At 46.9% G+C, this 19,946-nt stretch overlaps 2 protein-coding genes across 2 annotated transcripts; both read right to left on the bottom strand.

The window, feature by feature from the left end:
• Positions 1 to 1,703: 1,703 nt before the first annotated feature.
• On the bottom strand, positions 1,704 to 6,641 carry LOC138078626 (uncharacterized). Its single transcript, XM_068971436.1, is given in 4 exon segments — positions 1,704 to 1,880; positions 3,009 to 4,720; positions 4,723 to 6,232; positions 6,336 to 6,641. Coding segments are annotated over 4 exon segments (3,705 nt in total).
• A 7,860-nt stretch (positions 6,642 to 14,501) lies between these two features.
• ZNF641 (zinc finger protein 641) lies at positions 14,502 to 19,544 on the bottom strand. Its single transcript, XM_068972051.1, has 5 exons — positions 19,343 to 19,544; positions 18,632 to 18,723; positions 16,829 to 16,958; positions 16,118 to 16,231; positions 14,502 to 15,256 (listed from the first exon to the last, which is right to left on the bottom strand). The coding sequence occupies exons 1-5, from the start codon at positions 19,524 to 19,526 to the stop codon at positions 14,502 to 14,504; spliced, it is 1,275 nt and encodes a 424-aa protein (XP_068828152.1). The 5' UTR covers positions 19,527 to 19,544.
• Between the last annotated feature and the right edge of the window lie 402 nt (positions 19,545 to 19,946).

Below are 19,946 nucleotides of genomic sequence, written 5' to 3'. Positions count from 1 at the left end.
ACAAAGGCTACAAGTCTATTGATAATGCATGGGCCAAAGGTAAGCATTAGTAAAAGTACTAGCAGGGGTCCTAGCAAGGTGGAGATTAAGGTAGTCAGCCAAGGGGATTGTTGAAACCAAGATTCAAACCATCCCTGTTGAGCCTCACGTTCTCGTTTACGTTGGGCTAGTCCTTCTCTCACTTTGGCCATAGATTCTCTAACTATTCCTGTATGATCCGCATAGAAACAGCACTCTTCTCCTAGGGCAGCACAGAGTCCCCCTTGTTGCAGAAAGAGCAGATCTAATCCCCTCCTGTTTTGCAGAACTACTTCAGATAGAGAAGTTAGAGACGATTCTAAATGACTAATAGATTGCTCTATACGGGTAATGTCTTCATCTATGGCCGCTCTCAGGGAGTTAAATCCTTGGCCTTGCAGGGACAGAGCTGTTATTCCGGTCCCAGCCCCGGCTATTCCAAGACCGAACACAGTTGCTATGGTTATGACGGTAAGAGGTTCCCTCTTAACTTTATAAGTTCTTTTTGGAGGATTTAGAGTTAATTTCTGGGCCCAATAATCATATAATGCTTTCTCTGGTCGGTACAGAATCTTTGGCATGACAGCCACCATAACATAGAATTCTTCTCTGGGGTCAAAGATTGAGCTATGCAGGCATAGAGTTAGCCCCGTGTGTGAACAGACCCACCATCCCCCCATTTGAGGTATTAACCATTTAGCTATAGGCAAATCATCAGGCTCAACGACATGCACACAAAGTGGAGACTTTGCTGGTAACACCGTGCCCATGCATAAGCCCTTTCCCCATACCTCTTTCATTGTCAGACCCACCTTTCGGTCCCCCCAATGACATTGAGGAGGATCGGTGCTGTTGGCCAAGTCATAAGAGGCATTGAGGCCTACTGCTTCGTAATAAGGGGGAATTAAGTTGTAACATAACCAACAAGATTTAGTTGCCTCAGGATGGGTCTGATTCAGGGTGGCATAAGCTGCCCTAATCAGCTTCCATAGGGGATCTATTTCAGTGAGCGCTTCTGCTTCGGGACTCACTGCCAAAGATGTTGGCACGGAAGTCGTTAGGCGGGGGGTTACAGCCAGCTCTTCTACTTTGTTGGGCCCGATACTGTGTACAAGAATTGGCTCTAAGACCTGGCTCACTACTATAATCCCTTTCCCATCAACCCCAAACCCTCCTGATTCCCTCGTCTGTAGTCCCCAAGATAGGCCAGAGATCCAGGTCCCCTCTTTTTTGCTTTTTTCTGGATTGCACCTTATTCTGACTTGTGCATAATTGCAACTTTCACAGCTAAAAGTTGGATCTCCAAGGACCCTAGGGAGGGGCTTGGCGAATGAAAAATTAAGTAAATCTCGATTTCCTACTTCCCAGCGCCGAGGTCCATCATTAGAAGTAACACAATCCCAAGTTTTACAATAAGAGTCTTGTGCCCCCCCCACAGGTCTTCCAGTCATGACTGGGTGCGCCTGGGCATGCCCAGAACCCTTGTTCTCGGAGATAACCCCTAGCCCAAGGCACATTTACCATCGGCTTGAGGTCAAAGTACAAGTCTGGCCACCACGTGTTTGGTGGATGTATTGCGGTAGTGGAGTTTAGCACCTCTCGTGTTAGTCCATTTTGCAGCTTCCAGGTGATTTTGACGGGTTGATGCGGGTTCACGCTGGCAACTCTGGAGCAGAGTAACTGGGTCATCCACAAGAGGGCCCAGCCGAGTTGTCCTGGTCCTGTTGGCGCCTTCGAAGCTTTAGCCTCAAGGGGTTGGACGGATGCAGAGATGCTTCCCATTCTTTTTTAGCGTCTTCTTGCTCTGCTGAAGCAGCTGGGCGTACGTGGTTGCAATGCACCCAAGGCCCGATACCGTCAACCTTTAGGGCAGTTGGGGTGGTAAGAAGAACAACATAAGGACCCTTCCATTTGGGTTCTAGTGCCTTGGTTTGGTGCCTTTTGACCCATACCCAGTCTCCTGGGCCAATGTCATGTGAGGGAATAGTTCCCTTATTTTGACCCACATGTATTTCCCAGAGCAGTTTCCAGACACGAGAGTGCACCTTGCTTAAGGCCATCAAGGCCTCTTGGAGTTGCCCCAACGTGGGAGGCGGTAGTTTCTTCCCTTCAAATATTGGACATACAGGGGGAGGTCTCCCATACAGAATCTCAAATGGGGTCAGATTAAGTTGATAAGGAGTATTACGCGCACGGAAGAGGGCGAAGGGAAGGAGGGTCACCCAGTCCCCGCCAGTCTCTATAGCCAATTTAGTTAAAGTTTCTTTTAGAGTCCGATTCATTCTTTCTACTTGCCCTGAGCTCTGTGGACTGTATTCACAATGTAACTTCCATTTAGTCCCCAGGGCTAGGGCAAGGCTCTGAACTATTTGACTCACAAAGGCAGGTCCATTATCAGAGCCGATGGTCACTGGCAGGCCAAACCTGGGAACTATTTCTTCTAAAATCTTTTTTGCCACTATAATCGCGGTTTCTCCCTTTGTAGGAAAAGCTTCTACCCACCCTGAGAAGGTATCCACCAACACTAACAAGTACCGGTAACCATACTTGCCTGGCCTTACCTTGGTGAAATCTATTTCTCAGTGTTGCCCTGATCCTTCTCCCCGATACCTCAGTCCTGCATGATGTCCTTTTCCTGGCCTCATCTGTTGACACGCCTTACAAGCATGCACTATGTTCTTTACAGTTGTCTGGTGCCGGAGAAATCGCAGGCGAGCACTTTGAAAGAGCATCAGAGTCTTTTTTTCTCCCAGATGAGTAGACAAGTGCAAATGCTCACATAGTTGCCATCCCAACTGAGCAGGGAGTATCAAGTAGCCGTCTGAGTCTCGGTACCATCCATCTTTATCTTTTTGAAGGTTGGTGTGTTTTTGGATCCAAGCAAAGTCTGTGGATGAATACTCAGGGGTTGGGGGCAGAGTTCCCATACCTGGAGGTGGAAGTCCGATCGCCAACACAGGGGTGATGAAATCTTTATCAGCTACTTTTCGAGCTGCCAGGTCTGCGGCACGATTCCCTCGTGCCGTGGGGCTGTCACCCTTCTGATGTCCAGGTAAGTGTACTATTGACACAGCCTGAGGCATCTGTACAGCCTCTAAAAGTCTATGGATTTCAGGCAAGTTTTTAATTTCTTTTCCTTCAGCTGTCAAAAACCCCCGTTCCCGATATATCGGGCCCTGGATGTGTACCGTGCCAAAAGCATAGCGACTGTCAGTGAAAATAGTTATTCTTTTTCCTTTGGCTCTCTCTAATGCTTGAATCAGGGCAATTAACTCTGCCTTTTGTGCTGAGGTATCCGGGGGAAGGGCCTCTGCCCATAACGTCCGTCCAGAGTCATCTACTACTGCGGCTCCCGCCCGTCTCTGTCCATCTTTTACATAACTGCTGCTGTCTGTGAACCATCTTAGCTCACTGTTATCCAGTGGAGTATCGGTTAAGTCCTTTCGCATTGCTGTTACCCCGGCCAGTATCTCATCACAGTCATGGAGGGGGCTATTTTCCCCCGGATTGGGCAAAAGAGTGGCCGGATTTAGATTGCAGGGCGTTTGGAAATGAATCCGTGGGGTGTCAAGTAGCAAGGCCTGGTAGTGCATCAAGCGGGCATTAGAAATCCATTTACCTGGGGGTTGCTTTAAAACTCTCTCTATGGCATGAGGAGTGTAGACCAAGAGTCTCTGTCCATAAGTCAGTTTATCAGCATCGTGGACTAAGAGCGCGGTGGCCGCGATGATACGGAGGCAAGGTGGCCATCCGGCTGCCACTGGGTCCAGTCTCTTGGAAAGGTAAGCTACAGGTCGCTTCCATGGTCCCCATCTCTGTGTTAGTACCCCTTTTCCTATCCCCTGCTTTTCATCTACAAATAATTGGAAAGGCTTAGATGGATCAGGGAGGGCAAGGGCAGGAGCCTCTAGCAAGGCTTGCCTGAGCTCTTGGAAGGCCTCTTTCATTGGCTCAGTCCATTTCCAGTCCTTGTTTTCTTTGGTCCCCTCATATAGGGGCCTGGCCTCTTCTGCAAACCCCAAGATCCATAACCGGCAATATCCCACCGTTCCCAGAAATTCTCTCACTTGTCTAGGGTTAGCCGGCTCAGGGATCTGGAGGATGGTTTCTTTCATAGCCTGTGTTAGCCACCTCTGGCCCTGTTTTATCTTATAACCAAGGTATGTAACCTCTTGCTTGGCAATCTGGGCCTTTTTGGCACTAGCCCGGTAACCTAAAGTCCCCAATGTTTGGAGAAGGTCACCTGTTGCCTCTTGGCACTCTTTCTCTGTAGCCGCTGCCAGCATAAGGTCATCAACATATTGTAATAAAACAACAGTAGGGTGTTCAACCCGATACTCACGGAGGTCTTCGTCCAGGGCCTCATTAAATAACGTGGGCAAGTTTTTGAAACCCTGTGGTAAGCGAGTCCATGTCAGCTGCACAGGGGTCTGACCACCATCTTCCTGCCATTCGAAGGCAAAGATCTCTTGGCTTGCGGGGGCAAGAGGCAAACTAAAAAAGGCATCTTTTAAATCTACAACAGTGTACCAAATGTAGTTTGGAGGCAAGTTGCTTAGCAATGTATAAGGGTTAGGAACCATAGGATGAATATCATTCACCCGTCTGTTGACTTCTTGTAGATCTTGAACCGGTCTAAAATCAGTTCCCCCAGGCTTTTTCACAGGCAGCAGGGGAGTGTTCCATGGGGACCGCACCTTTTCAGGACCCCAGCATCTATGAGGTGTTGTATATGAGGAGTAATTCCTTGTCGAGCCTCCTGACTCATGGGATACTGTCGTACCCTCACCGGGGAAGCACTGGCTTTCAGTTCCACAATGATAGGGGGCCTCTGTTTGGCTAGTCCCATTCCTGCAGTTTCAGCCCAGGCCTGAGGGTATCTTTGAACCCATGGTTGTACTTCGGGGCTTATTGTCGCTGGGGCCTCTGGCAAGTAGAGTCTGTATTCATCTTTTAATGCCAGAGACAAGACCTGAAGAGGATGCCCGGTCCCATCTAAAACTGACACTTGTCCGTGGTCGAAATGAATTTGGGCATTTACTTTAGACAGTAAATCCCTTCCCAACAAGGGTGCTGGACACTCAGGCATCACCAGAAAAGAATGGGTCACCTGGTGGACCCCCAAGTTCACATGCCGTTTTGTAGTCCATCCATATCGTTTAGTCCCAGTTGCTCCCTGCACCCAGCTACTTTTCTTAGACATGGGACCATCTTTTTGGTTTAAGACTGAGTATTGGGCTCCCGTGTCCACTATGAAGCCAACTGGTTTCCCCTCCACATTTATAGTTACCCAGGACTCGGGGAGGGGCTTCGAGCCCTGACCCCCCCAGTCGCTATCCTCACCCGCGTAGAGGATATGACTGTCTGGAGAGGGAGTCTCGTTTTTGGGGTTCCTGGGCTCCTCTTTTAGATTTTTCGTGGGGCATTTATCTTTCCAATGTCCAAACTCTTTACAAAACGCACATTGGTTTTTCTCAAGCTTACGCCTTGTCATTTTTTCTTCAGTTTTTGAGTCCAATTTTTTCCCTTTCTGGAACCTGTTTTTGTTTTCAACCCCAGCAAAAAATATCTGGGCCAGCTCTTTTTGATTTTTACAGTTTTCCTCAGCTCTAAATTCTCTTTCTTCTCTTCTAATGCAGTCCTGTCTCTCTTCTGGGGTCTCTCTATGATTAAAAGCTCTCTCGGCTGCCCTCACTAGATCTTGCAAGGATTGTTCATTTAACCTCTCTATCTTTTGTAATTTTTTTCTAATATCGGGGGCTGCTTGATTTACAAATGCTAACATAACTGCTGCTCGTGATTCATCTGCCTGTGGGTCCATAGGGGTATACTGTCTAAAAGCTTCCATTATCCTTTCAAGGAAGGCTGCTGGGCTCTCATTTGGTTCCTGCCTCACTGAATTTATTTTGGCCAAATTAGTTGGCTTTCTGGCGGCCGCTCTAAGGCCGGCCATAAGAGTCTGACGGTATACCCGGAGACGCTCCCTACCTTCAATGCGTTCGAAGTCCCAGTTGGGTCGCACCAAGGGGAACCCCTCCTCAATGAGGTTAGGCTGTATTGTGGGCCTCCCATCCACCCCTGGCACATTCTTTCAAGCTTCTGACAGGATCCGCTCGTGCTCTTCTGTAGTGAAAAGCACCTGTAACAGTTGCTGACAATCATCCCAAGTGGGATTATGAGTAAAAAGGATGGACTCTAACAGATCAATAAGATCCTGTGGTTTTTCAGAGAAGGAGGGAGTCTGGGTTTTCCAATTGTACAAATCACTAGTGGAAAAGGGCCAATACTCCACCCTCCCTGGCTGGTCCCGCCCGGACCGGAAATGCGTAAACAGTGGAGGAGGGGACTTCCGGGTCTTCTTCTGCTACATTGGCCATTTCTCTTGTTTTTCCCCGAGTTCCCTGGGTGGGGCCCCCTTCTCTGGGATGAGCTGAAGGCTCGGTTCTCCTCCTGGCTTCTCCCGATGAAACCTGTGAAAGCAAGGGCGGATGTGGATCCACATATGGGGGTGGGAACAATTTGGTCTCCAGATCTATCAGATTAGGATACAGAGAAGATTCCTGGAATAACGGCTTTGGTTGATTTTCGTCCTTTTTTGCTTCTTTTTCTTCGGAAGCCTTCATTACTAACACCTGTGGGCTTGGTGAGGTTGGAGTTGGGGAAGAGGGACGGGGAGGTTTAGGAGGAGTGAGAACAAAGGGTTTAAGCCATTCTGGTGGGTTCCTCACTAGATCCTGACAGACCAGAATGTAGGGAGTCTGATCTGGGCGCCCGGCAGGACTAGGAGTAAGCACCCTCTCTTTAACTGCCTGGATAATTTGGGGATTGAAGGTTCCCTCTTGTGGCCATCCGACGTCAAAGGTGGGCCACTCGACAGAACAGAAAGTCACCAGTTTGCTCTTCTTTACCAGTAACGAAAGATTCTGAGCTCTAGACTTGAAATCAGAGAAGTGGTTAATCATAAGAGATAAAGGAGTAGAAGTTGTTTGTCCCATGATCACAGAAAAGTACACTGGGAGCCAACAGAGCACACAAAGAGCAGCACAGACACCACAAATAGACAAACAGATAACAAACACAAGGTGGCCACCGACAATGCACTCAGTCTTACCTGCAGGATGTTCACAGAGCCAGTTGCCTCCCCAGCACGAAGCTAGGCCCCAGCCTTACACTGACTTAATCCAGTATCAGAGCCAGCTGCCTCCCCAGCACGAAGCTAGGCCCTGGCCTTACGCTGACTTGCCTCTGCACTTTACAGCCAGATGCCTCCCCAGTAAGATACTAGGCCTCGGACTTAATCTGGGCTTCTGAAACGTTAGCACCGGTGCTCAGAGCTCTTATCTCCTAACGAGGTTACTCCCTTCTACCAGGAGAGTTGTCTTCCCCGGCGGGACAGAGATCCTGGACTAGCCCCCACATGTTATGCTCCGAGCCCGTATCTCCGAACCGACTGAGAGAGCAAGGCCACCACAGTATTGCAAACGCAAGAAGGGAGTTTGTTTGTTCCTAGCGTGCTAGGGCCCAAGTCTCATCCCACACAAGGGAATCTGACAAGAGCCGCAAACAAAGAAGTATGGCGGCTTATATACAGGCAGCTCTTTGTCTCAGTTACAGGAGTAGCTGGCGTTACATGAATGGCCAGGCAGGATGAGCGCATATCCTGTCTCTTTCTGGTAAACATGACTCAGGTCCTAGAGACCGTCATTTGGTCCCTAACAAGAAGGAAGTCAGGATGTCAGTAGTCCACTGGAGTTGGCTGAGAGAACAGGCCCATCGGTGAACAATCACAGTGTGTTTCTCCTCCTCTTGTCAGTTCCTTCCCTCTTCCCCGTTTTGGTTAGGGGAGAGGCTAGACATGTCAAAAGCTTTATTCCAAGTGACTGGGGGGAATTAAGAGTGAATGCAAGAAAATAAGGAAACACATGGAGCACAAGGCAGGTGGCAAACAGCCTGGCTGGTGTTAAGAAAGCTGCAGAGACACATCACCCCTAAGCGGTAGGACTGAAGCTCTTAAAGGCAACTCCCATGGAGAAGAGCAAAGCCTTTGGGGTGTACCCAGTGCGTGCAGAGTGGTTTCCTGCCCCCATCCCAGTGAAGCTCCATGCGTAAGAGGCCATGTCAGTGGGTCACAGGCTGGTTGGTTTTCCCTAGGCCAGCTTGCCATGATTTTTCCCCATGTTGTTTCTCACTCTGTCCTCTTGATACCCTCTACCAGATGCCCATCCTCTTCACCCTCAATGGTGAATGTATCTGGTGGACTCAACTGTGCAGGTTTCTTCTGGGTCCCCCCAAACTTCCAGTACTTGTGAATTTGTCTGGGAGGTCAATTCAATCACCACCTCAGGTTCCAGACTTAGGCTCAGCACTCTAAGGGTCTCCTGAGAGTGGGTCAGCACTTAATCAACCGTGAGATGGAATGCCTCCTTATATTTGTGTGCAAGGCCCTTGTTCCCTCACCCTTGGCCTGGCTCCTCAGCACTCGGCTCCCTCAGTCTCCAGAATGCGTTGCATCCCTGGATGATGGAAGTGACATCTGCCAAGACACTAGGAGGAAGGCGGGAAGACCTAACATGGGTACCTTAAGGTGTTCGTTTCAGGAAGGGAAGCAAGGGGGCTCCTGCATGGCTGTGTGACTCCCCCTAGAGCTGTCTGGTGTTCCCCACTTTGTTGTATCAGGAAAGAAGAGCTGAGAATGGAGGGTAGAGGAGAGGATGGAGAGAGGATGTCAGTGACATAGCCAATACATCCTTTATTCAACTGACAGGGACCATGAAGAGTAGATTACAGATTTCTATAGATAGAGATGAAGGTCCTTGGTTGGATGATCCATGGGAAGTTCACTGTCCATCAGAGGGAACTAAGTCAGACAATAGCTAGAAAGCTGGAAGGCACTAGGTAATTAGACTGGATGGCCAGTGGGTATACAGCCCTGAGGCTGCCGATGCACGGTGTTCTGAGGTGTGGCAGCAAAGTGCTGGCAAGGGAGGGGTCAGCTGAGGAAGATGCTGAGTATAGGGACCATGGCCGTACTCAGTCCTCCAGGCCTGGGACAACCCACACCTGGCACATAGTAAGCACACAAAAAGTGGCTTGTAGAATTGAAGCTTATTCTCAGGAGCCAAAAGAGACAGGAGGGGACTGAGTTTTGGAAACTGCATCAAGGGAAGAAGAGTCTGTAGGGAGGGTGTAAAGGGCCTGGGTTTGGCAGTACAGGCAACCTTGGCCTAGTCCAGATGTGGGAAGGTATGTACAGAAGAGAGGGGTAGAATAGGGTGATGGTGGTTGAGCTGCTACAGCCAAGCCAAGAATCTGAGGGAAGAGAGTGGGAAGTGTGATGAAAGGACCCTTCTTAGTAGGCTTGAAGATGACAGAAAAGAAACTGGACAACAGGCAGAGGTACAGGTAGCAAGTAGGCTCACAATAGAATGGAACTGGCTAGAAACTGGAAGAGATAAACTACAATGGAAGAAGGGTACGAATTGGGAAAAACAAATGCCCTTGGGAAGGTGTGGCATTCCCCAGGAAAAACAAGAGAGAACCAAACCAAACTGAAAAAGAGAAGTGGGAGTGAAGAGTAGAAGAAGAGCTGTTTGTTGGACAGACGGAGGCAGCGACAGGAGAGAGGCAGAGCTTGAGGCCTAGAGTTTCTCTGCCTTAGGAGAGAGGAGCTGATCATTTCCAAAGAGACCGGGGTTCATGCTAACCTTTTGACCTTGCAGAGCCCCAGAGGTAGCAGGTTTGCAAGGATCCTCATGGGTATGTCTAGGACAGAGGGTGAAAGGTATCAGGGCCAAGACAAAATATTCAAAGCAGGAGAATGCATTTTTTATAGAGGCACTGTGGCTTAATTAGTTACCTCTACCTAGTAAACAGTCTCGATTCAGATTTCATGTCTTATCTTACTGAAAGAGCCTGGTCTCCTCTTATGTCCTGGGGGTCTCTCTGATCCTCCTGCTGCCCTTGCCCACAGGGTTGGCCAAATCATCGTGAGAAATCCTTTGCATGGCACCTTATTGGTCTTCAGTGCAATTGTGAAGTAAGAATATTTGGGTCCTTAAGGGCTTGAGACAGATGGCCTTACTCTGCCTCTGTGCTGAGTAAATGCCCACCCCTCTGCCTCCAGGGCAACTCATATTAGGCTTGAAAAAGACCAGAGGAGGAGGACCATTTCTTTGGATGTCCATTTTTCAGTTTTATGTTGGATTTACCATCTTTGAGATGTCTGCTTCTTTTTGTCTTTTTAGATTTCTAGACCGGTGAAACCTCAGCACCCGTTTTAGAAGCTCCAGCCTCAATCAATTACAGAAACTTCGTAGCTACCCCACCACAATTTCTGAAATTGGTGACTAACCCAGTTCTTTTTCTGACTTGAGGTTGGTGGGATACCTTGGGACTCAAGAGGAATTGAACTGAGGAGCAACTATCTTAGGAGTTTGCAGAAAATAAATCTGAGAACACGGGTGTTAAGATTCCATCTCTCCCTATTTGAAGATGGAGAAGGCAATGGCAACCCACTCCAGTGCTCTTCCCTGGAAAATCCTATGGATGGAGGAGCCTGGTAGGCTGAAGTCCATGGGGTCGCTAAGAGTCGGACACAACTGAGCGACTTCACTCTCACTTTTCACTTTCCTGCATTAGAGAAGGAAATGGCAACCCACTCCACCGTTCTTGCCTGGAGAATCCCAGGGACAGGGGAGCCTGGTGGGTTGCTGTCTATGGGGTCACACAGAGTTGGACACTACTGAAGTGACTTGGCACCAGCAGCAGCTATTTGAAGAGGGTGAGAAACCACCGGTTAAAATGGAATCTGTATCTCCTAGCCATTGGTTCCATTTGTTCCATCCTAACTTGGGTCCACATCAAATACCCTGGAAGGCAGGTTAAAAGACCAATTGCTGGATTCCATCCCCAGTTTCTGAATCAGTTTGTCCAGGGTGAAAATTTACATTTCTAAGATAACTTCTTCTAGGTGATGTTGATGTTGCTGGTCCAAAGATTCATTTGAGACCCATATACTTTGCCATCTCAGAATCTCTAAGGGATCCAAGGGAATAGATTTCACTCTGTTGTTGCCCAGCCCTGCTCACCCTCATCCAGAGCACTCAACTAAACAGAGCTGGAAAGAACTTGTTCTCTGGAACCTCTGGTTCTGAGTTAGGGCTCACTTTGTCTTTGATGGAAACAAGACATAATGATTTGATTGTAGGAGTGCTGGAAAGGGGAGGATTTTATCCCAAATTATCCTCTTTGCTCCCTGAATACATAACATCATTTTAACAAGGAAACTTTTCCTTCTTCCACTATCAGCTGCTGCTGCTGCTGCTAAGTCACTGTCAGAGGTACAGCTTAAAATGTAGATAGCTCTGGGAAAGTCAACCCTTTGGCTATAATCTCCATTGTAAGAGATTCTTTGCAGAAATACCCTAATGGGGTGGAAAGGCAGGGATACTTGGACTCTCAATAAGGTAGAGGCACCACACAGAGGAAAAAAGGTGACAGGTTCCTAAAGATAGACTTCCCTATTTTACATTTTGTCCAGAGATAACACGGAGACACTTTTTTATTTAAAGGGGATAGGGTAGGGTAGACATGTGGCAGAGGGAGTTGGGAAGAAGATGGGAGTTTTCCCTGAGGGAAAAATCACTCAAATCTCTTTACCCAGATGGTGGCTGTTGCTTGTTTTATTTTTTGTCCAAGGGAAGTGGTGTTGGACGGAGGTAGAGAAGACAGTGGTACAGTAGAAATGACCTAAAGGGATGCCCCTTCTGCCAAATGCCCTTAGATTCCACGATGCCTTTCAGTTGGGTGCTGAGTGCACCTACACTTTGGGCTTCATTTTCCCTCCTTAAAATTACAAGAGATCAAAGGCTGGAGGTTAACACCTGGTTTTTAAGAGGTGTGATCCAATGGTATGGAGGGTCACCTCATACAAGTCTTTAGAACAAGGTTTGTGAGAAACTGGATTTGTCAGCATCTTATAAATTTTTAAGAAAGCACAGAGTGTAAGCAATACCCTTCAAATCATTAAAGACTGAACACTCTCCTGATATCCTACTGCCTCTGGTATCTTAGTCCTTAAAACGTTTAGAAATCCTTCCTGTGTAATTCTTGACACAAAGATACAAAGACCATATTGGATCAGGGTAACTTTAGTGATTCCACGGATGGGCTCTGACCCTGCTGAATGCGTATGCAAAACTGAGTGAACTACTAATGTCTTTTCTGCTCAAAAGTGAGTTTCTGTTTTTTTAATCAGATTCTCAAAAGGGTCTGTGATCCAAAACAGGTTCTGGACGATGCTCACATAGAGCTGAGTGTGTTTATGTATGAGGCATAGTGGGAGGTAAAAGAAATGGCATCATTCAGTTTTGCCAATGGAATCCAGTATTTTCCTATACCCTGGGGTGTCTCCTAATACTGATCCTAAAATGCTCCTGTCTCAGAGGACCTGGGACAAGGATGCCTTACAAATGGCTGGCCATTTTGCTCTATTCATAGGAACATAAGCAAGAGAAGTGCATTCTAGGCAAAATGGGAAGGCTGCCCTGAGCAGAAGGGAGGTAGGGGCTGGATTGCTCAAATTATAGCCACTGTAAGAAGCTCAGTCAGTAAAATCACCCTATTTTCGACTCCATTTGGGCCCAGGACTCTGAGGAGCTATGATTTACTCAGTTTTTCCTAAGCAAGTGTAAAAGGCATTAAACTAGATTGTTGCAGCTCACTTCCTCTTGTCTCTCTGGTTAATTCCACCAACTGTGGTTGAGAAACAAGTGTGTTAAGGAAAAACCAGAATCTAAGCATTGAAGAGAAAATATCCCACTTCCATCCTCTTTGCTTTTCTCCCTCCCTACCCACAAGCTGCTCTTACATACAAGGTAATTTTTAAATTATAAGACTGGTATTAACACATTATCAATAAAGAGAAACAATGACCAATGCATTAACCAATGCTAGAATACTTATGCAAGTTAAGAGTCAGTGCAGACATTTTCCCAGAACTGGGAGGAGAACCAACCAGAAAGCTCATTACCCTGCATCAGCCAAATAGCTAAGCCACAGCCATTTTCCCTAAAGTTCTATTTAGGGGAATGAGATCCGCAACAGTAACTCTGCCCCTCGATGAGGCAATCAAGGTCAAACAAGAGTGACGACAACAACCTGCAAGCACTGTGACTCCTGCTGTAACTTCTCAGCACTGAAAACAAGACCCCAAAACCCACTCAGCACAAAGCTGCTATGTGCACCTGACTTGAAATTAATAAGACATAGCTCACCTCACAGAGGATGTCTCTCTCTCCACTTAGGCAAAAAGAATCTGTGGCCCAGAGATTCAGACCTAGACTTACATATCCAAGTTGTCTTGATCTCAGTGATACTGGGGAAGGCTGTATATACCTCAACCCCCCAAACTTAAGCCTTTCTACTAGCGCTCCCTTAATCTCTCGGCTTATTATCTTGAAACAAAACAAACCAAAAACCCCATACAATCCCCACTACCCTCATCCCCAGAACACAGCCCCTAGAAAATCTAGCTTATACAGTTTGCACTTTGCATGCTCTCTTCAAAGACCCGGCACACAGATACACAGACACATAAAGACACTGTCAAGAGGAGAGGGGTCTGTTCAAGGGAATAAAGTATTTTTCTTCTGTGTAGGTCTGGGTTACCCAGGGGTATAAGGTCCATCTCTTAACACTGTAGCGCGATCTCTCAGCTAGATATATGTATATGCAGGGTGAAGGGAGCAGGAACAGGGGTTGAGAAGGTTACTGTTTGTTTTTCAGCAGGTGGGGTGAGAGGTGTGGATGTGTATTCAGATGATTGGAGTAGGGGTGATAGGCCCACACAGGAATGAGGTCTGCCCCTAGACTGGGCTCTGGGTGCCTGATCACTCTCTCTGTTTCCTTATTACTCTGTAACCCAGTGTTCACCAGTGTGGTTCAAGGAGTCACCAGTTCTGTGAGATGCGAGACAAAAAGGATACTGAGGTCAAATAAATTTAGGAAGCACTGCAGTAAGAAAGGCTTAACCATTTGCTCTAATGCATAAATTTTCGAGCCTTTAATAAGCTAGTATGTGTTTTCTCTCTCTATATATATATAGACAGAATATTTACGTTATAGAAGTATGATACTCAAAATATTTAACAACTGGTATGGCACAGGCTTCAACCAATCAGAATGGGCCTTAGCCACAAACTGCTGGTACCACTCACTGTACCCTGGAGAACGGGATCAGGCTGAATATCAGCCCACCCAGTAAGCAGCATTTCCCAAGAGTTTTGCCCAAAGAACTCTACTTTATGTGGCATCTCACAGAACTGGGGAGAAAGGCTCTGGCTAATGCTGGAACTGCATCTCTCTAGGGATGGGGCCAGGACTCATGACTCTGACCGCGGGGGTGCAGGAGAGGGGCAGCTCTGGCAGAGACTCCAGGTAGCACCAGCTGACAGATGTGACCACAGCTGCAGCAGAAACAGATTTCAAAAGACAGATGTCCCTCTGTCCCAGCTGCTCCGGGGACTCTGTCCCTGGTGGGTCAGCAGGTGCCTGTCCAGGTGATGTTTACGGCCAAAGCTCTTCTCACAGCGTGGGCACTGGAAGGGCTTCTCTCCAGTGTGTGTCAGCCAGTGTCTCACCAGGTGGTGCCGTCGGCCAAAGCTCTTCCCACACTCAGTGCACACATGGCACTTTGGCACAGGTGGTGCGCGCTGCCGCTTCCTAGCCCCAGGGCTCTCTCCAACCTCTTGGCCCTTGCAGGATTTGCCATCTGCGTGCACTCTCTGATGGCTGGCTAGATGGGAGTTGCATCGGAAATTCTTGCCACACTCAGGGCACCTACTGGGCTTGTCATGTAGGTGGGTTTTCTGGTGTCGGATCAGGTGATGTCTTCTCCCAAAGCTCTTCTCACACTTGAGACAGCTGTAGGGCCTCTCCCCGGTGTGTGTCTGCTGGTGCCTGGCCAGGTGGGAGCCCCACACAAACTGTTTACCACACTGGGGGCACGTGTGTGGTCTTAACAGGGAATCCATTTCTGTGCTACACAGAAGGTTTGAGAAGCTATCTTCCTGAAGAAAAGGTGGGCCTAGCAGCATGCCTCTGGAGCTTCTGGGCATGGAATCCCAGTTCGCATCCTGCTCTGGGTTCCAGAGAACAGTATCTTCAGACACACTAGATAACATTCTGGGAGGCTCTGCTTCTAGTTCAGGGGTATCCCCCTCATGCTCACTTCCATCTCCTGTGGAAAAAGGAAAATACAGACCCCAGGAGGTGAGTCACAAGGGAGTAGCCCAGGACTTAGTCACAAATGAGGCTGTACAATGCCTATTAGGGTCTAAACCTTACCCCATAAGGGCTGAAAGAACAGATTTTAATGTTGTACAAGACAGTATAACAGGTACAGTGGTTAGAGCTTAGACTTAGGAGACAGATACCCACAAAATCTGTTTTCCCACTACACTTCTGTAGGCCTTCATTTCTTCTTCTGCAAAATGGGAATAATTATAAGGTAGATGTTATAAGACAGATAGGATAGTACCTGCATATATTAGTCACTATTAAATAGTCTATGCTATTGTCGTTATCTATTTATTACTATTATTTATTTAGCACTTAAAAAAAACTATTAATCAACCATATTAATCACCATCACCATGAAGAGAGGTGAGGAATGGTCTGAAAATCACTGGCCAGGTGACACCTTGTCAGCAACACTGGAGACATTGTGGAAGGCATTTCCACAATGGGTAGGAGGTTGAACAACAACAACTAACATTTATTGAGTGCTTACTATGTGCTTGGTACTGTTTGACTATGGTAACATATTTAAATCTCATAATAATTTATAGATGAGGAACCCAAAGAGAAGTTAATTACTTTTCCAAGGTTCCACAGGTACGGTCCTAGATTCAGATCCACAAAGTTTGGCTCTAGAGCCTGCCCTCTAAATTATTATGTTACAGTCTTGCTTTTGAAGAAAAAGATCTCTAAACCATTTAATGCTATAACTGTCTGAGGCAGAGGCGGGGTTTGAGGGACATGTAATGATAAACCTCCAAAAGGGGTGGAGGTTGTGGCTGAGTCTATTATACATCATTACCTGTGTATGTGACCTTCAGAATATCCCTCTCTTCTAAGTCTGGGGGGTCAGGGACCCATTGTTCTTCTCCTCCTTCTAGTTGAGAAAGCATATCCAGTTTGGGAATTGGAAATCCTGACCATGGGAAAAGAAAACAGAGATGTCAGTTTGTTCAACTGTAATTTTCATTTCTGAAAAAAGCTTTCTCCTAGATTATTCCTTTGAACTCTATAGATAAATAAGGCCAGATACAACAAGCCTTTCCCTCTCCCAACTCCCATTTCTGCTAAGTCCCCTCTCCTTTCATAAAATCATATTCTCTTTACAACAAGTGTTCTCTTTTCTGGTCATAACTTCACTTAATTAGCCTGAGTACAGCTGTCTCACCCACACCCCCACTCTCATCTTTCCCTAGATGGTTTCTGAGTTTCCAAGGACTCAGTTCTACTTCTTAGGTGTCCTTCTCTCTGAAAGAACCTCCCAATTCCCAACCAAGAATTGCCTAAAGTTCTCTAATAATTCACAGCATTTTGTTGTTGTTGTTGTTTTTTTTTAAAAAGTGACACTTCTATTCTCTTTGGATTAACCCTAGTGCTCTTTCCCTAGTGGAAACCTAGACAGATTCCCTGCCAAGAAAAGAACCCCAAATGGACACTATGCAACAGTCCCAGAGGAGATGGCTCCACTCTCCCAGAGTACAGTCACTGAGTGGCTGGGGAAGGTCGTGCTTACTCAGAGAGACCACTATCCCACAGTTTTCCTGCATGACATATTCTCCATAGAAGTCTGTTTGAGAAGGGTCCAGGCTCCTCCACTCCTCCTGAGAGAAGCACAGTGACACATCCTTGATGGTTACCAGGCCCTGAAACAAAACGCAGCCATCATCTATCAGCAGCTGTTCTTTAAGGAAAATGGGGTCTCAGCATAGAAGGCTAAGGTGGTAGTAGAGGAGAGGTGGCAAGAGAAGGTCTAGAAAAAGAACTGCCCAGAGGTTCTTAGGCCAGGAACATGGTTTTGGTGAAGAGGAAAGGAGAAAAAGCAATGGTCAGGGTGTGAGCAATAATGTCTGTAGAGGAGATTCCCAAGTTGGGACCATGAGGAGTTGGAGGCACCACAAACTCACTGGTCCCTCTGTGTAGTTACAAGTGTCCACCCAGCCTCTTCTCATCTGCCTTTCTTCACTGCAGAAACTGGGTACAAGTTCCTCCTTTCTCTACTTGACCTTTCCTTTCTGCACAAAACAATATGGATAAAATATTCTTTCTGGCCTCCTCCCCCTATTATGCCATATCCTTATCTTTTAAGGCAGCATAGTCTGGCAGTTAGGAGCCCAGATTCTGGAGCCAAATGACTCCTAGCTCTGTCACTTATATTAGCAGCATGACCTTACACAAGTGCCTTAATCTCTTCCTGTCCAATTTTCTGGTCTGGGGATAACTGCGTTTCTTTCAGGGTTAAAAGAGTTAATGTACAGAAAGCACTCAAAGAACAGCAAGCATGGTAAGCACTCTGGGAGTATGGATACTAAAACTACTATTATTACTAACTTCCCATGGCTCTCCCCTTGCCTTCTGAATCTAAACTTGTTTTCTCTCTCTGGTGCTGCCCCTCTTCACATCTTTCTATCTTCTATTCATGTGCATAAATGCTCCATCATCCACCTAATCCAGTCTACTTTATGTTCTTCCAAGCTTCCTTCAGGTCCTCTTTTCCTAACCTTTCCAGATTTCTGTTTTTAAATTTAACATAATTTATTTATTTTGGGCTGTGCTGCGTCTTTGTTGCTGTGCATGGGCTTTCTCTAGTTGCGGTGAGCAGGGCACCACTCTCCAGTTGTGGTGAACGGGCTTCTCATTGCAGTGGCTTCTCCTGTTGTTGAGCTCAGGCTCTAGGGTGCATGGGCTTCAGCAGTTGTGGTGCTTGGGCTTTGTTGCCCCGTGGCATGTGGAATCTTCCCAGACCAGGGATCAAACCTGTGTCCCCTTCATTGGCAGGTAGATTCCTAAGCACTGGACAACCAGGAAAGCCCACGATTTATTTCTTAATGAACATTCATGAATTTTTCTTAAATTCTCCTTGTGGAGAATCTATTAAAACAAAACAAACTCAATCTGCAGGAATTTTCTTTTTCTCATCATGCCTCCATTCGTTTTTCAAAAGGGTATGAGTTCCTTAGAAAGGGATAGAATCTGTGCAGATATCAGACTAAATACCAATAGTGATCAAGTGAAATGACAAATCAATTAAATGAAGTGAAGTAAAAGTCACTCAGTTGTGTCTGACTCTTTACAACCCCATGGACTGTAGCCTGCCAGGCTCCTCTGTCCATGGAATTTTCCAGGCCAGAATACTGGAGTGGGTAGCCATTCCCTTCTCCAAGGGATCTTCCCAACCCAGGGATCAAACTCAGGTCTCCCGCGTTGCAGGAAGATTCTTTACCGTCTGAGCCACCAGGGAAGCCCAATGGAATGACACAAAGGCTACAGAAAGGCAGCAGTGACAAGACCTTGAAGAGGCCAAGAGAACATAGCCCACCTGTGATCCCGCCGCAAGAAGTGCAGCTGCCATCTCCCAATCTCCAGTGCTCCCTTCCTGGGGAATGGCAGGAACCCAGGGAGTGGACTGAGCTGGTGAGGGGAGAGAGGAACCATTAGAGATGGAGCATCCATCTTTTTCCAGTTAGAGCCTGGGCCCTATTTTAGTGGGGCTTAAGCGTCATATTTTCCCCCTATATCTATGTCCACCTGTAAGACTCAAATGCATAAATATATTGTAGTAGAAGAGACCTTCCCTCAAATGTTCTGAAAGGGTACTGAGTGGTTTTTAGTAGAGCATTTATGTCATTCATTTCTACTAAACTAGCTGTGGTTTGAATCTATATTATTCAAATGTAATTTTCATCTTGTAAAGTGCATTTTATGGGTGTGTTTTCCAGCAGCAGTCAGTGTTTCTGTCACTTCCTTTGTCTCTCATATGTGTCACCACTAACCACGTAACAGGTGGAGGGAGTGATTATGTAAGAAACGGGAGAAGCCCAGTTACATGGTTTGCAGAATCCAGATGCTTCTTATATTTTCCTGACTAGGGCCTGTAAGTTCTTTCTATTTCTGTGCCCTAGTCCTGGTACTAACTGTGCTGTTCAGTCAGTCCATGGCACTTTGGAGATTTTTAATTCTACTTTTTCAATAGAGATTAGAAGATTATTCTCTGCGTTGTGCTTCCCACACACACCCTATGGGCTCTCACCCTTCTCCTGAAGGGACTGTGGCTCCTCTTCAAGGTCACAGCATAGGTGCTCCAATGGCCCTGGAGCTGTTCTCCATGGCACCTCTTCCTGGCTTCCCCTTTCCACCTGGGGCTCTGCTCTATCCAGCTGGACATTCATCGACTCCCATCCTGTCCCCAGGGCTGCTGTCTGTTCTGAAAGCATTTTTGCTGCAAACTCAAATTGTGACCTGGAACAAATTCGTATCAGTTATGCCCATGACAATGGAAAGGGGTGATAGTTCCAAGGGAGTTATGGAGAACAGTCCAGGGATAAAAGATGAAACTGGATAGGAAGAGCTTGATGGAAGATGAACTTTATTTATTTATTTTTTAAATTTTAAAATCTTTAATTCTTACATGTGTTCCCAAACATGAACCCCCCTCCCAAAGATGAACTTTAAAAGTTTGAAGTGAAGTGAAGTGAAGTCGCTCAGTCGTGTCCGACTCTTTGTGACCCTATGGACTATAGCCTACAGGCTCCTCTGTCCATGGGATTTTCCAGGCAACAGTACTGGAGTGGATTGCCATTTCCTTCTCCAGAGGATCTTCCCAACCCAGGGGTCGAACCCAGGTCTTCCACATT

This window comes from Capricornis sumatraensis, chromosome 4 (genome assembly GCF_032405125.1).
Source record: "Capricornis sumatraensis isolate serow.1 chromosome 4, serow.2, whole genome shotgun sequence".
Lineage (NCBI taxonomy): Eukaryota > Metazoa > Chordata > Mammalia > Artiodactyla > Bovidae > Capricornis > Capricornis sumatraensis.
This window is presented reverse-complemented; position numbering and strand designations above follow the sequence as displayed.

Excerpts from the sequence above, each read along its gene's own strand:
- ZNF641 (XM_068972051.1), bottom strand. The coding sequence starts at position 19,526 with ATGCTTTCAGAACAGACAGCAGCCCTGGGGACAGGATGGGAGTCGATG. Across the intron at positions 18,724-19,342 it reads ACAGTCCCTTCAGGAGAAGG|CTCAGTCCACTCCCTGGGTT; the intron begins GTGAGAGCCCAT and ends TCCCCTCACCAG. Across the intron at positions 16,232-16,828 it reads TGGGATAGTGGTCTCTCTGA|GATTTCCAATTCCCAAACTG; the intron begins GTAAGCACGACC and ends TCCCATGGTCAG.